Genomic DNA, 16071 nt, shown 5'->3' on the forward strand with positions numbered 1-16071 from the left:
CTTTGGGACAGAGAGGTGCGTGTTAGGTTCTGGTTTTCTGAAGCCTCTCGGGTGCTTTGCGTCTTTTATGACCACCCTGATACCCCACATGGGAATCTCAAACAGCAGTCTTCCCCCTTATCAGGCTGAGCAGGAGCGGGGCACCAGGCTGATCTCTTGGGAAAGAGGAGAGCCCCCTCCTTTCAAATCCTCTGTGGATTCCTTCTTCAGCACATCCAGCACTTACCGTGTGTTCAGGATGCTGCTGTGCAAGCGTGATTTTTTCCAAGACCACTTAGAAGAAAGGACTCCAGCTTCTCCCGTCTCCCCTGCAGCTAGCATGCAAAGGCTTCAGCCTTGTCTGAAACTGGAATTCTTCTTCTGTCATCTCTGTCTTCCCTGGGATCAAGGCAGCGAGAGGCAGCAGCCATTCACGCCAAGCCCGAGTTGTTTCTCTGTTATATAACAATATGAGCATTTAGACTTGTTTTTCCAGATATTGGCAGATGCGTCAAATATTGGCATAATCCAGTGGTTTACATGGAAAGCCGTCTGGCTCTGTCTGGAGCCTGCACAATGCTGGTATTTTCATTGAATACAAGAGCCTGCAGCATTGTCAAAGCCACGTTGCAATAGAGTCCAGGTAAACAAGGGGAAAAGACATTTGCAGCATGGCCTGACATGTGGGATTACAACTGTCCAGGTACAGCTCCAGGACTTGATAAGAAAGATTAATAGGTTTGTCATTGCTTTCTCTCTGAAATGGTCTTTTAGCTACGTTTGCTGTGATGCTTTTGAGCTCTGGAGTTTTATTTCTGGGTTTTACTGAAGCCACCCATCAGTGCATCAGACATGCCTGTGTGCTCTGTGGTTTAGGAGCCCATCACGATCTGCTCAGGCTGTTGGAAGTTGAGAGAGGTCAGGGACTGTGACTGGCTTAGATTTTAAAAATAAAAAGGCTAAGTGTTGAACACTGCGGAGGGGAGAGAGCTGGGGAAACTGTTTGATCTGATCTCTCTGAAAGCAAGCAACACACTTGTGTGCCAGGATGGTTTGCGGGCTATCCCAGCTGCACTGGGCCAGGGAGCTCCAGAGCGGCTCCTCAGCGGTGTCATCCCCAGCAGCGAGAGGTGACTGTGGGGACTGAAGGACCTGGCTGTCCCTGGCCTGCACCAGCCTGTGCACCGTGGCTGGCCCACTGCGGTATGCTCATGTAAAGCCCTGTGCATTTCCCTCCATTAGCCTGTGGTTGGAGATAGAAATGCGCTTAACCTTTGCACTGGCGTGAAAACTCAGTGTGGCTCAGCTCTGAGTGCAAAATAAGGGGAAAGTCCAATAGCAGCACAGAAGTGATTGCTTTGGTCAAACCTCTTACAAACCTGCCGTGGCTCAGCCATCGCCACCTGCCCCTGCAGCATGCTCGTTGTCCGAGCCGTGCTACGTGCTGTTGTGAGCTTATCAGCTCGCGCTCACAGCCTCTGTCGCAAGCAGGCATTCGCTCCTGATGCCTGGTGTGCCGGCAGAGGCCATCACCCCTGCTGCGAGCCGTGGCCTTTGGCGACCAGCCAGCAGAGCTGCTGCCAGGAGTGGCTTCTCTGAAAACCATCTGCATGAGCCTGGGCCAAACTTCTGGGCTTTGAGAGCCGACATGGGGATCCAGAACTGGGGGAATGTCCTCTCTGGGGCCGTGCATGCTGGAGAAGTAAGTCTGCCAGCTTTTTCCAGTGTCCTCATGAGGACAGACCTTCTGACTGCTTTGTCCTCTCCCTACCCTTGTCAGGGCCTACAGAGTGCAGTAACCTTTGATCCACCCCATGGTCCTGGGACACAGAAGGAAGGGTTTCAGTGTCCGGGGTTTTATTATATGGCTGAAACATTGCATATAGCATTCAGGTGCTTAACTCATTGAGTGTGCACGTAACCTAGCTTTTGACGTGGCAGATCAGTGCCATCCTTTTAACTGCTGTCTCAGCAATCCAGCCAGTGCTTGCTCATGCCCGAAGCCGATCGCTGGTTCCAGGAATTGCAGTTCCTGGTGCAGCGCCTTTCCCGGTTCCTGGTAAAACATCCCGTGCTGAGACTGAGCCCGAAGCTCAGGCTGTAGAAGTGTTGTCCATTTCTCCCTGCATTCAGGAGTGTCCTGTGATATGTTTGACACTGGTTAGGTGTTGATTCCCCAAACTTTTTGTTTTCTGTTGCACAAATAATTCAGTTTTCCCCATAGGCTGGAAGCTGCCCTTGCCCAGCAGGACAGGGGGGAGTCTGTGGTCCCTACCTGTAGCAAGTACTATGCAGTAAGTCCCCTATTAGGTGGAACTAGCCCTTCTCCTCAGCCCCCAGATCTGTGCACACATCTTGAGCTCTACTCGAGCTGCATTTTTAACTTGGGCTGATCCCATAGGTGAAGTGTATGGCTGGTGCTCGTACTCGTGCCGTGAAGAGACACGTGCTGCTCTGCGCTGCAGCTTGATGCCTGTGCTCTGACAGCTCTGACTCAGTGACTTGCCTCTGTGGCCGTTCAGGAAATCTGTGACATAGCCAAAAATGGGTTCAAAACCCAGAATGTCTTTAACCACAAGATACTCCTCCTCTTCCTTTCCCGAGCTGCAAGAAGACAGTGTCCAGTCTCCTTGGGATGACATAAGCTATAGTGCCAGTGTGAACCAGCAATGCTTTTTCATTGCTGGCCCTACAGGTCATCATTGGACTTGGGGCAAACACCCGTAGTGGGTGCACACAACTCCTGTTCATCAAGCTCTACATTGAAAATGGGCTTCCAGGTAGGAAAAATCCCCCTGTATCAGCCATTTAATGTCAGTGGAGTTTGCCCTAGAGCAAGCTGAGAAGGAAAAGATGAGATTGATGTGACTACTATTTTTTCAGTTTGATTTTTGGGTTATGATTTCCCTCTCACCACCCCTCCAGTTGTTAATATTTAATGAAAAACACGTGTTCTTCAAGGTCCTTGCTGGTCATATGCAGCCCTGTGGCTGTTCGTTCCCTTTACGAAGGCTCCATCATTGAGACAGAATGATGGACCCTTCGTAAAGAGATTTATAATAGAAACAGTGAGGAGCTCACACTCCAGCACCGCTAGTGAACACTCCCCTGCGCTGACAGTTCATCAGCAAACCCCCTGACCCTTCCACCCTTAATCATCCTTGCTTGTCACTGACATAATTGCCTGATTACAGACTCCTCTCCCCCACCCCTTTCAAACCGGGTGCAATAGTGAATTTGAAAAACAAATGGAAATGAACTGTCTGTCCTCTTTTTTCTTTTTTTTTTTTCCTTCCCCTGCATTGAGATGGATCGGGCTAAGATTCAGTTTCTTTGTGCATGAGCAGGGGCTGGGATAGGCTTTCAGGACTCTCTTACACCCATGTTTCTTGCATGTGAATGGTGGAGCTGATGTCATGGTGTTATTGATTGGGATGACAAGTTTGGACATAAATCATTAATGTCTGGGAAAGAGAGAGGGAGGGGAAAAAGGCAACCCACACTTGATAGTTTTCCATAAATCTGCTGTTCATTCCCGCATACATGATACAGAGGAGGAGACAGCAGGAACAGTTTTCCTGTGCAGCCTTAGGACGATGTGCTTTGCCACTGCTCCCTGAACCACTTTCCTCAGAACATATTTCCATATTTTGCAGAAAATGGCTCATATCTTCAGCAACACTGTCATGCTTGAGCCTGTCTTTGTAGGCGTGAGCCAAGATCAGAAGACTGCCTGGGGGAAGGTCTTGGGTTCCCTTGTTCCCACAGACCTTGCACCCTGGGCAGCATTTCAGACCTCGGCCCAGGAGGGAGTAGGAGCTCTTGGGAACTACCATCCCTCTAGCTCCTTTAACTGCCAGCAGGGATTGTTTGGGTGTTTTGGACTGACCATTTTTCTCATTGATCATCTTAATTTTATGCAAAAAGACTGTACTTAGCTCAGTTTCATAGCAAATGGCCGTGAACCAGCAATACACAAGTGTGCAGGGGGTAGCAGTTGTTTGAAACTGCTTTCACAGAAGTTCTCAGCAAAACAGACAGCAAATAGCTGAGAGAGAGGAAACCCACACAATAACTTGTACCATTTGCCTGTGTGCCTTGACCCTGCACAAAGTTCATCCAGATGAGTCAGATTATCAGTTCAGACAGCAAGAAAATAAACAGTGTCTGTCAGAGGTTAGCAATAATGCAGGTATTGGTGAGCAGCTGATGTTTGCAGTGTAAATAGTTTTTAGTGGCAGGCTGTCCCGGTACCTGTGGGGAATCTTGTGATGTGTGGAAAGAGGGAATCATGGAAGCTGCCTTGTAGGAGGGAAGTAGAGAAGGAAATGACATTCCTTTTCTGAAAGCATAGTTCTGATCCTCCTCTTCTCCCCTTGCAGCCGAGCTCACCTCCGCCTGTGTCTAGAACGCTTAAAAGTTCTGATACCGCTAGGACCAGACTGCACCAGGCACACAACGCTTGGGCTGCTCAACAAAGCCAAAGCACATATCAAGGTAAGAGCTGCTCTTCCAGCTGCTTTCAGTCAGGGCTGTTGGGAAGTGCAATTCAATTGCTCACTCTTGCTGCCTAGAAGTAACTCTGTTGAAGGAGACTAACACCTTTTTTAAAAACAAAACAAAAAAAGGCAAGCAAGCCTTGCCCCCTTGGTTAATCATTTATCATTACTACAAGCCACATTGTTAGAAGAGTCCATAATGAACTCTGTTAACTACAGAAATGATTGATTTGGAGAGCAGGCATCTTGTTCTGTATTGTGATCATTCGCTGACAGCTGCATCTCTTTAAAGAAAAACATACCTACTATTGAATGACTGCATTTTGATGGGAAATGCAGCTTTTTTCTCTGATGTGCTAGTGAATTTCCACTGCCGAAGCATTAGCACAAACCACAAGAGTGTGAGACAGGGTTAGCTTGCTGGGGTTTCATGTGTGAACCTGCCAGCTAGCCCAGCGCTCTTCTAGATTCACTTTTGGCAAAGCGAAGCATGAAAAGAAAATGCAGCATTGTCAGTATCTGGAAGAGGCTGAAATACTTTGTCACAGGTCAGGATAGTGGGAGGGAGGATGGGTGGTGAAGGAGAAAAAGCACTGCTGAAGGGACAGAGTTAGCCTGAAATGACTCCTCCTTATGCAATGTGCTTGTTGTAGGAAACAAAGAACAGTGCCCTGGTAGATTTCCCAGCTGTGATCAAAGAAATCTGTAGTAGGTTATGTAAATCACTTACTGAATAGAAAACTGTTTCTGAGAAATCCTACTAAACCATGCAGCAAGGAACACAGAACTCCCAGGGCACGTTTTTATGTTACAGTGGATCATAACAAACCCTGAATTCGTTTGGTTAAAGCAATTGAGGCCCCTTCGTGGACAGATTTGGTAATGCATGGCTGAACCCATGTGAAATGACCCACAAACTGCTACAATTCAAATCCTTTCCCCTGGAGAGAGGCTCTGTCCTCAGAGATTTTTTTTTTTATACTAATGTGTGTGTGTATATATATGTGTATATAATATATATACTTGTATATATTTATACTAATGTGTATGGGATATATCAGGACTTGGGAGGTGGAAAAGATGTGAGGAGATGACATTGTTCTTGGAAACTGCAAGGCAGCTTTGTTCAGGGCTCTTTTGCAGCTTAAATCCTTCTGGGAACCGGGAAGGTCTAAGCAAAGCAGGTGGCTGGGCAGTGGAGGCGAGAGGGAAGGAGAAAAGGATAAAACTAATTATTGAGTCATATTTGATCATGTCAGAAACTTGAAGAGGCTGAGAGGAGAAGCCAACACCAGCTTGAGAATCTGGAACGAGAACAAAGATTCCTAAAGAGAAGACTGGAACAACTACAGGGTCCTCAGGAGATAGAGCGAATACGAATGGACAGCATTGGATCTACCATTTCCTCGGATCGCTCGGACTCGGAGCGAGGTTGGTGTTGCTGAACTAGCACTGAATCCCCAGGACTCTGAAGCAAGGGCATGAGATTCATTTAGGCTACTGATTTGGCTCACATGCGCACACACACAGACACTCGTGTATATATGAAGAGTTTAGTATTTTGCAAGAGTTCTGATTAAGTCTGGAAGAAGTGTTGTTATTGTCGAGTTGATTTCTGTGGCATTTAAAGTGACCTGTTTCTCTGAAAAGCTCTCCAAAATGCCAGAGCGTTAGTTAAGAAAAATAACGTGATCACAAGATGGTGGCTAAATATTTAATGATAAAGTTGAGGTATCCATTGTGCTCTTTGGTCTACTGAATCTCTCGGTAACACAAAGAGGAAAATCTAACAAGATCTTAGTGGGACTGGAACAGATGTTGCAAAGCAGCATCCAGCTTGTCATTCTGTATTTGGGACGTGGTATAACTGAGCAAACAGAACCACGCAAATGGCCTCTTAAAATTCTACACATACCACACCCCTTTTTTTTTTTTCCAAGCTTCCCATAGAGTTCATCTCCTCAGTTAAAACTGGACAGGGATGATCTGAATGGCTAACTAAACTCAGATCATTTTCTTTTTTTAGATATCTCTGCTGTGGAGATATGTAGGCACAATAGGTGGTTTGGTATTTACTGACGGACCCAAAGATGCTGTATAGTTTGGGTGTGAGTCTGTAGTTTTTAAAAAAAAAAAGATCCTTTTGGAAAATTCCTAAACAATATGGGAACCAAGATCAAGTTAACTAGATCTCTGCTTTCAAAGTCTTTCTTAAAAGTAAGATCTATGTTCTAAAGTCCACTGAGCATCTTTGAGAGTAACCCAGATCCCCATGGTAATGCATTGTAATGCCCTGTATGAGTGGTCCCAGCTTTGGCAACGAAATATCAATCAAGTAGCATCTTTTGGGGTAACTTCATGCTCCATTTTCTCTGTTGCCCTTGTTTTATCTGTTTCTTTTTGTTTCCAACACTGGGGTAGTAGAGTTCCAAAGAAAGAGGTAGCAGAACAAGTTCAGTGCATGGGGTGGCCCACCTATGCTGATAGTGTGGCTTGCATGCTGGAGGAGTCAAACCCCTTTGCCACGTCCCTAAGAAAATACTCCAAGCTGGTATCTAGTCATTTTATAAACCATATGCACAGCCCATCCCATTCCAGGGAGAACTCTGGAAGTCTTCCTGCTGTACTGCTGCTTCATCCCTGACTGGGGGAGTCCCAGCAGCTCACTGGCTTGAAGGGAGCGGTTGGGTTTGTGGTGCTAACCTGGGTGTGTTTCTTTTATTTTCCTTTTTAGAAGAGATTGAAGTGGACGTTGAAAGCACAGAGTTCTCCCATGGAGAAGTGGACAATATCAGCACAACCAGCATCAGTGACATTGATGATCACAGCAGCTTGCAGAGTATTGGGAGTGACGAGGGTTACTCCAGCGCCAGTGTCAAGCTCTCGTTTGCTTCCTAGAACCAAGTGAGACAACAGTGCAGGGCGAATGATTTCACTGGGGTGATCAAACTGGGTCCTAGATGCCAGTATCCTCTTTCAGAAATGACATATTGACAGCTAGTCCTGGAGAGACCTGTATATAAAGCTTTTTGGGTAAAGGAAGCCTCCACAGAAACCCAGATGTGTTCATTTGGTCATGTTACCAATCCCAATTCCTGCTGGCAAAAAGTTAGACCAAACACTAGTCCCTTTGAAGTCAGTAAAATCCGTTTGTTTCTGTGGGACCTTAGTGATGAAACTTTGTTTTGAATTTATTTGTTTGAAAGAGGATACTAGAGACTCATCCCTCTCTTTCTGTCATGAGATCTGAGAACTGTCAGAACTTCTTATATTACATTCAGGTTGAGTAACCTAGTTTAGGCCCTTCAGAAGAGCTTTTGTGGTCCTAAAAGGACCGTGTCCTACAGTTTAGCACAATCCAATGCTGTCGTAATGTACTAGGAAATCTTAAGAAGGCTTATGTAGCCTAGGAATAACAGTGATGATAATGATTAAGATCTCATTCTGTGCCCAGAGAGAGAGGGGCAGCAAAGAGGGATGTTCAGGAGAGAACACCATTCAGCTCAGCTTTCTGTTGGACATCATTTAAAAAGCAAGTACCTCTGATGCGTGGCTAAAGCAAGAGGTGCACACTTGTAATCTACCAGCACATCGTGGGCTGTGTCATGCCTCAGGCTGTGACACTGACAGCAGATCTCCCGGTAGATGCGTGCTCATACGCAGGCACAAAACCAGCTGAGGACAGAAAGAAACCAGCACATACGAGAGGTGATATGCCAGAAAGTCATGCCCAGATACTGAGCCACTATGACCTTTTTATTTGAAGAGATTTTTTGATAAACATTTGTAAATGTGTTGGGAGGGAAAACACCCCAAGTCTGATGCGTCTTTTTAGAGCTTGTCCATATGAAACCTTAGATGTCTTTTATATGAATTTATGCCATGAAAAGATCTCTGTTTTGATGAAGCACTTGACCCAATGAAATGCAAAGATGCTTTTTGCCATGCACACAATGGATGAAGGCTGTGCTAGCTGGAAGAGGCCAGGTTTGGTGGGGGTTTCTTCGGTTTTCTTTTTAGAATCATTCCCTTTGCTGACTTTTGAAGTTTCAGTCCAGTAGTTAAACTAGTTAAGCTCAGCACGTCTCTCATGTTAATGTAACGTTTTGACTGCACGTCCTGTTCCCAAGGGCCTTGCCATCTTATCTGTGCAGGTGCTGTTAAGAGCTATTATAGCGAATGTTTTCTAATTTTCTCGGAGACGAGCATTCTAACCTGCACTTTGAGGGCTTTGCTTTTTTTATTTTTGTCTTTTTAATGGCCAGGATTATTTTGTTCTCCAAGTTTTAAAAACCTTAATAGAGTCCTCACCTATGGCATTGTTTGAAACTTTGTATATCCTTAAGTAATTTAACTACCCCTCGTTACTAAGAAAAAAAAGAGGAAAAAATGCTTTATAAAATTCATAACTTATTGCTGATTTGAATGAGTTGTTAATTTCAGTCCTTTAGATTTTATTTTATTGTTTTAGGTAGGGCTGGGCAAAAAGAGATAAAATAAAAAAAAATAAAGACAACCATATTTAGCAGTGCAGTGGAATTGTGTTTAAATGTTAGCATATGGTCCCCATTAAAGTAGCACTTTAACGCCATTAAACATTTCTGTATCTGAAGTGAGTCGTGTTCTTCCATCTTGGTCATTTGTATCACTTTAGCTGACTCTTTGTTCTTCTTGTGCCCTTTGATCCTGCGATGAAAAGATCCTGAGGGAGTCTGCTGTAGACTTTTGCATTATGATAAGTTGCCTGTGTTTGAATATTCTGATGTTTCCCCACTCTCCTCCAAAATGTGTCATCCCCTGTAAGAGGCACAACACACATGCTTGAGTAGAGGAATTCTTTCCATGGCTGTAATGAACAATTTATGTTTGGTTTGGATTTTTGAAATTAATTTGTTTACTAAGTCTGGATCAGGTTGCTGCTGTTATGTCTGTTTTCACTTGTGTGTATGTAATCCAGTGGCTCAGTACATCTGTTCTTCTTCCTTCTGGGCGGTGACCTGGCAGGAGCAGGAGTCTGCCACAGAGCATTGAGCTCTAGGTTAACAAATGGGGCCCGAGGGCTTTCAAAGAAGAAATGCTGCTTGGATTTATGTTTGGGGTGCATATAATCTCTGGATGACACAAGGTTTGGGACAGTCTTCTGAGTGGTGAAAAGTGGGAAACTTTAGCTCTAGCAGGGCCTTATTTAATTCGTATTATTCTCCTTGAAAGTGTTGACCACTGGCAGCCCTGGTGCTGAGCAGTTGAATACCAGTGGGACTTATTTATTTATGACCCTTTTTCTGTAGCTGTCCCAGCACCTCCCCCTTCCTGTTAATCCTGTTTATTTTAAATGGGCACTTGGAAGAGAAATACCACAGCTGAGAAATACTGAAGTTCAAGGTGTGGGGGAATGGCTATGCTCTCCTAGTTGGTATAAAACATGGTTGGAATAAACATTTCTGAAATGTTTGCTTCTATGGTCCAGGGCCACTTTGGTATCTCCTACCTTTTCTAGCATTGTGGACTTGGAGAGGTCTTGATATCAAGTGCAAATACAATGGGGGAAATGTGGCAGGAATTGAGCTTCCATCGCCAGCCACCTGCCTGACCGCTCAGCTAGCAGCAGTGGTCCAGCCAGGAAGAGGACCAGGGTTAAAACAAAATTAAGAGCCTTTGTAATAACTGCTAAAGATGTGGGGTTGGTTGCTCTGGTGATGGGGGGTTCTTTGTGGCAGGTCTTAGCAGATTTCAGCTAGAGGTTTATGTGATGGAAACATTGTTCTGGCTTTATCGAGGTTGTCCTGTGCTGCTTTATTGCTGCCTTGTGGACTCCGGCCTTTGCTGTACGCTTGCACCTCACACGGTCTGTCACACTCCTCATGTCTCCCTTCATTGGTCTGGTGTGTCACATTGAAATCTTCAAGATGACTCATTTGCTTAGAGAAGTCGCTATAAGTTACTTTTAGGTCAATTCGTATGGTTATGCAGGGCATCAGTTAGATGATCATAGTAGTTCCTGCTGCTTAAAAATGCATGAATCTCCTGAATTGCCCCTGTTGTGGCAAGCCGGAATAGTCCCGTGTGCCAGATCTGCTTTAAGGTCATGTTACTTTTCAAAGTACCATCAAAGTTTCTACTAGCCACCCTCAAATCTTGTAAAAGAGAGTGAGTATCCAAAGGTGCAGATCCAAACCCTAGAGGGTGAAGTCTCTCTCACCCTTTGGAGGCTGAGATGGTCCCTCACACTACTGAAGTCTAACTGATCCAACAGAGCATGTCAGATTTACCGTTTTTCCCCAGAAAATGCTCACAGAAGCTTACTGTCTGTTTTGTCCAAACTCTGTTCTTTAAAAAAATTTAAAAAAGAGTTATTTTTCATTCACCTCAAAAGATAAAGACACTGAAAGCATGTTGCTGTTTGGGTTCTTAACTGAAGTATTTTTTTAATCCACAATTATGCAGGATTTGTGCTGCTCCTGAGACCTCCTTTTACTCGTCTGCAAGTAAAGTGAAACACTTTCACTCCCAGTCTTCTCCTCTGAGGCCCTGGGTTCTGCCCACTGCATTAACTCTAGTTTCATCCAGAATAATGCTTATTCTTGCTACATGGTAATCTGGGCATGGAATCGCATTTTCCTTTCAGCTTTGCAAAATTGTGTGAGGCTTTTTTATGGTTTGCTTTATGGGTGCTATTGTTTTTCTGCTTTAATTTTCTGTCTGTAGAGTAACTGAAGTCCTAAATCTATTCTCTGCTTAATTTTACAAGAATACAGTAAGTTTTCCCATAAAAACAGAATTGGATGTGCTTTCCTTAGGCAGCTTGCCCACCCAGTAGACACACATGCTTGCGCCTGCACAGCTCCCTCATAAGCTCATTCTGTCAAGTCCTCGCTCTGTAAATTAGATCCCCGGTGGGTCCTTTTGCTACGGACAAACCCATTAAAAAGACCATCCAGCATTTTCCTCCTTCTGACACAAGCGTATTACAGTATGTCATCTCGTGTCTGCAGACAAGGTGGAGATGACTATCTGGCTGCATTTGTCATGGTTATCCTGTGGCGAGTTGTCACTTGAAGGTCATTTTAATGTCCGTTCCATTAGAGGCATGGCAGTGACAAAAGTGGTCTCAAATCCAGCTGTCTCAAGAAATCTGTAGGTCAATAGAAATGGGGTTAACTATACAGACCTATCATTTTCCAGGTTTTGTGGTTGTGTTTCCCTTTTGTTTGTTTGTTTGCTACCATCTGTTTCTGGCCTGTGAGCTCCAGCCTCCTGCTTTTCTACTCTTTTTGTTCTCTTGTACTTGCTGCTCCCTGTTTGTAGTCTGTGTTTCTCTGTTGCCCTGTTGAAATGGATGAACCATTTAGTTTCAGTGGAAGTGGGATCCATTGTGTGCACTAAATGGAGATAGTTTTTTTTTTTTTTCCCCAAGATCATAAGCTTTTCTTCTTGCATGTTTTCTGGCTGCTGCCAGAGAAAGAGAAACTGGGATTGCTTCCTGGAAGAGAATGGTAAAATCCAGGACTTCATTCTGAGGTTAGGGAGGTGATAATACTAATAATGAAAAAGTCCATAAATAATAAAGTCTGGTGTTTTTTCCTGGGGCTTTGTCCTGTGGACGGATTCGCTGGTGAGTGATAAATTCTGTGACCTGATAGTGACTGAAACTCCCCTGCATCTGCCATACAGTCTGTGAATTGTCCTGTGGGACTCTCAGGGAAAAGGATTGCATCCTTTTTCCTCTCTCTTCGCCAATCTGCACAAAATACCTAGAAAATACTGATGCACTGTCAAATTTTCTTGAAATTGGCCAACAGATCTGAGTGGTGTTTGGGAGGACAAACCCAGGAGAGTGGTTATCTGCATACACAATGTTTTTCTTCAGAGCAACCTGTTACAGAAAGGCAAGTTGTTCAGTTGGGGATGATACATCAGCACTGACCTCTGCTTCTCTGCTCATTCCCTCATGAAAAGAGGGCTGATCCTTTAATTATAGGCAGAAGCAGAAATAAGGAGTCTGTGGGTGTTGGTGCTGTGGCTGTGGTACTAAATATGTAGTATTTAGGGTTTCTGTTTGGGGTGTTGCTGTGTTTGACTAAAACTAAAGTTGTCTCAGAAGGAGACTCTGGTGTTGAAGTCCCTTCAAAAATACCAAGGATCGGGAATTGCTGAGCAGCCCCTGGGAAGGGCGGGTGTGTCCGATGAGGTGTGTGCTCATATGGGGCTGAACAACTGAGTCACACTGTGCCGCTGGCCTGACTGATGCAGCTCGAAGGTGTGAAGTGTCATTTTCTTTCAGAAAGATCTTCAATGTTAACCATGCTGTAAGGGCTATGGCTAATAATTTATTTTTACCACACTGGAAAAAATTTTCCCTTTAGTTTGTAGTACCCCAGAGAGGCCCAGAGCAAGCTGGTGGGGTGAGCTGGTTAATACATCGTACTTCAACAAGTCATTCAACACCTTGACTTGCAGTCTGCTGTGCTACAGATACGTGCTGAAGCTTCACTTTAATACAGTGTTCACTCAGAGGAAACAAAGCACTGCAGAGGACTGATGCTGGTCTTCAGCAGGTCAAGGGCAGGCAGCCAGCTTCTGCATGTTCCTGGGGAGTGCAGGGTGCCCCCGGCCAGTGCTTTTAAGGCCATGAAGGGTATTCGTGTACTGGAAATGTGGCAATTCAGAGAAATCAGGAAGAGAGGAATGATGAGTAAGTGGCTCTGAGCGCCAGTAATAATGCTAATCTCACCTCAGGGGGTGCTCTCAGGCTGGGATTTTCTGCAGTAAGGTCCTCTGGGATGTTTCGTCACACAGATCTGACAGTAGCATACGGGACTGGAGGACACTGGCATTGCCTTCCAGAAGCAAGCCATAGCTCTAGCGTGCCTCCCCCACGAGGTGATAGTTACAGGGGTGGTTTGAGAGAAGACAGATTTAGCATTCGTCTGTTCTCTCCCCTGTGATTACCGTTGAAAGAAAGGCTAGTGAGCCAGAAAGCCACTCCGCGTGCGTACGCAGTGAGCTTTGGGCCAAATTCACCCCTTCCCTAAGGTCTCAATGAGGGCTGCGTTCAGCAAGGATTAATTTTGATCTTGAGGGACACAGCAGCAAAGCAGGACAAACCATCAAGGAATTTAAAGCATTTTATGGTGGTTTTAATACTGTGGTTGCTAGTCAGAATGTACACAGACCTCAGCACTCTAGCTAGTGCTCAGTTTAGCTAAGGCTAGGAAGTTTTTTCCATTTAATCCCTTTTCAAAAATACTGGTCTCAAAACAATTCATTGGTTTGGGTCTCCTCCTGGAAAGCTTGATGGGGAAATATAAAAGCTCTTTCTTCTCCTGGAGTGGTGAACAACTGTACAAAATAGCATAACTACACAAAATAGACACAGGTCTGCCAAACATGCAAGGCTTAACTTAGCACCACCTGGATTCCTCATGGACAATATCTCCCTGGGAAGTAATGTCAGTCTAAGTGAGAGCAAGACATTTTCTGTCCGCATCCATCGTGGGGAGGCTTTGCACTTCTGTACAGACCAAGGAACCGTTGCGAGTTCAGCGTAGAAAGGTAATTGCTTTACAAAAGGAAATAATGTGGGTGCTTTTGTGTAGCAGAGCATTCAGCTGAAGGCCAGAGTTTTGACGTGTCAGTGACATTGCTTCATCGGGTGGTATGTTAACAGGTCGCTAGCTTGGGTATGTGGTGTGGATGTTTACCATAGTCCTGATGCAAACTTCCCTCCTTATTTTGCAGTATCTAAGTGAAGCTTTTTAGAGTGTAGATAAAGACTGGACAAATTGCAGCGCAAAGAGCAGCACCAGCTGGTCTTGGCCTGGCCCAAGAATATTTTCCATAATCCCAGGCTTTAGCATAACTGTTGTGAGACAAGCACGTGGTGGTTGTTCCACAAAATACCACCACCGAGCTGACTCAGGTGAGCGGAACATCAGTGGGAATGACAGAAGTTTGCTATCATCAGTTTTGCCTTCTAAACATCTGCCGTGTTGAACTGCAGTCTTTGATGTTCAAGTCCTTTTTTGTATTTACAAACCTCTGAGACCAAGCATCTACAGAAGTGTCACAACACTCTCACTCTGGCATAAGGGGAAGCAGAAGAGAAATGGATCGCCATGACCATGAAAATTTAAATTTGCTACTCTTACAACTGTACTAAATACTTAAACTGACTGGAGCAGTCCCATATCTGTGCATTTCCACAATAGATACAATTTGTACAAGATTGGGGCTGTAGTAGATAAACCATTTCCTGTAGTAACTTAAAGAGGAAATGTATAGCCCATACTGGTCATCTTGCACAGTATCCTTAGCTGAAAGGAACAAATCTGTGTTCTCCAACAAATATCTTTTCCATAATGTCTCTAGCTTAGTGGTTTTACACACTTTTACACTTAACTAACTTTCCTTCTGTCATTTCAGTATTTCTAAGTACTGTCTTCTCTGTAGTAGGATTTGCTAGCACTGGGGTAGGTACTTGCTCTGCTTGCTGAGGCCCAGAAGTCAATGCACAGCATAAGTTCTGAAAAATCAGCTTTCTTATTGTTTAGACCAGATAATAAAACTGGGAAATAATTTATAAAAAAAACCAACAAACCACTACTAAAACGCTTTCAGTTTACATTTCAGGTCACTTCAGCATTTGTAAAATAAGGAACTTTGTGTGGGTTTTTTGGCAATTACCAGCATTGCTTAACTCATGATTTATTTTTACTACGTGAATGGCGTGACACTTTACCAAGGCCAGTGTTCCTGAGCCAGACTACACATGAACTGGCCTATGAAAAAAAATCAAGTGCTGCAAGGAATGGCTGTGTGGTCAAGATGGCAGTTTTGGTGGCATCTTTTATTTATACAAGTTGTCTTAAAAATGCTCTCTCTTGCATAGATCAACCACCCCAGCCGCAGTGGCATCACTGTCACTGTTCCAGGTAAGGTATTTAAGAAAAGTTATCAAAACGTAACTTTCAGCATTTTGTTGCAGTGCCTAACAGAAGAATTACAGCTAAGTTCATGAGGCAATCCATGTTCTGAGAGGTGACAGAAAGTTACTCAAAAGAAAGGTACTAGTTTTGCTAAATTTTTTTTGAAAGGCTTGGCAAAAATGAAGGAAGTCCATGAGACCAACTAGTTTTAACTTGGGCTGGACTGTCTGGTATAAGGGAGGCTCCCACCCCCATTGCAGTCTGATGACTCACTGTACCTTAAGTTCTCTTCAGGACTAGTGAACACATAGTCCTGTGGTAGACCATTTATTGTATTTATTACATCAAAAGATGAGCAAATGTGCCTGTCAGGTATGGATTAAGTTTCTTTGTCTGAAGACTATTACTTTTTTTAAAAAACAGGTGGAGTTAAGAAAAGCCTTATATGGCTTCCTGAAAACTCCAGTCTGCCTACTTCAGTGTGTTTCAGGACTACTGCCTGTTGAATGTCACTGCTGAGACTTGTGTCTGTAGGGTGCAGGCTGTAGTACAAAATCCTTTTCTAAAAAGCAGTGCTGTCAGATGATTTTAAGTTAGGAGCTTTTCTATGAAAAAGAAAATTTACCCCCCTGCTACCAGTGAAGATGAGGAATTGGGCAACATCTACT

General features: G+C 44.3%; 1 protein-coding gene across 6 annotated transcripts in view; it reads left to right on the forward strand.

Moving 5' to 3' along the window:
- MXI1 (MAX interactor 1, dimerization protein) overlaps window positions 1-9090 on the forward strand; it is a 57460-nt gene extending 48370 nt beyond the window's left edge. For all 6 annotated transcript variants that reach the window (XM_074875259.1, XM_074875262.1, XM_074875261.1 and 3 more), the window contains 3 exons: window positions 4362-4476; window positions 5738-5909; window positions 7213-9090. In XM_074875259.1, the coding sequence (XP_074731360.1) occupies window positions 4362-4476; window positions 5738-5909; window positions 7213-7376 (451 nt within the window). In that variant the 3' untranslated portion in view covers window positions 7377-9090. The remainder of the gene's footprint in view (window positions 1-4361; window positions 4477-5737; window positions 5910-7212) is intronic.
- Window positions 9091-16071: the final 6981 nt, after the last annotated feature.

The sequence above is a fragment of the Strix uralensis genome, chromosome 7, assembly GCF_047716275.1.
Source record: "Strix uralensis isolate ZFMK-TIS-50842 chromosome 7, bStrUra1, whole genome shotgun sequence".
NCBI lineage: Eukaryota > Metazoa > Chordata > Aves > Strigiformes > Strigidae > Strix > Strix uralensis.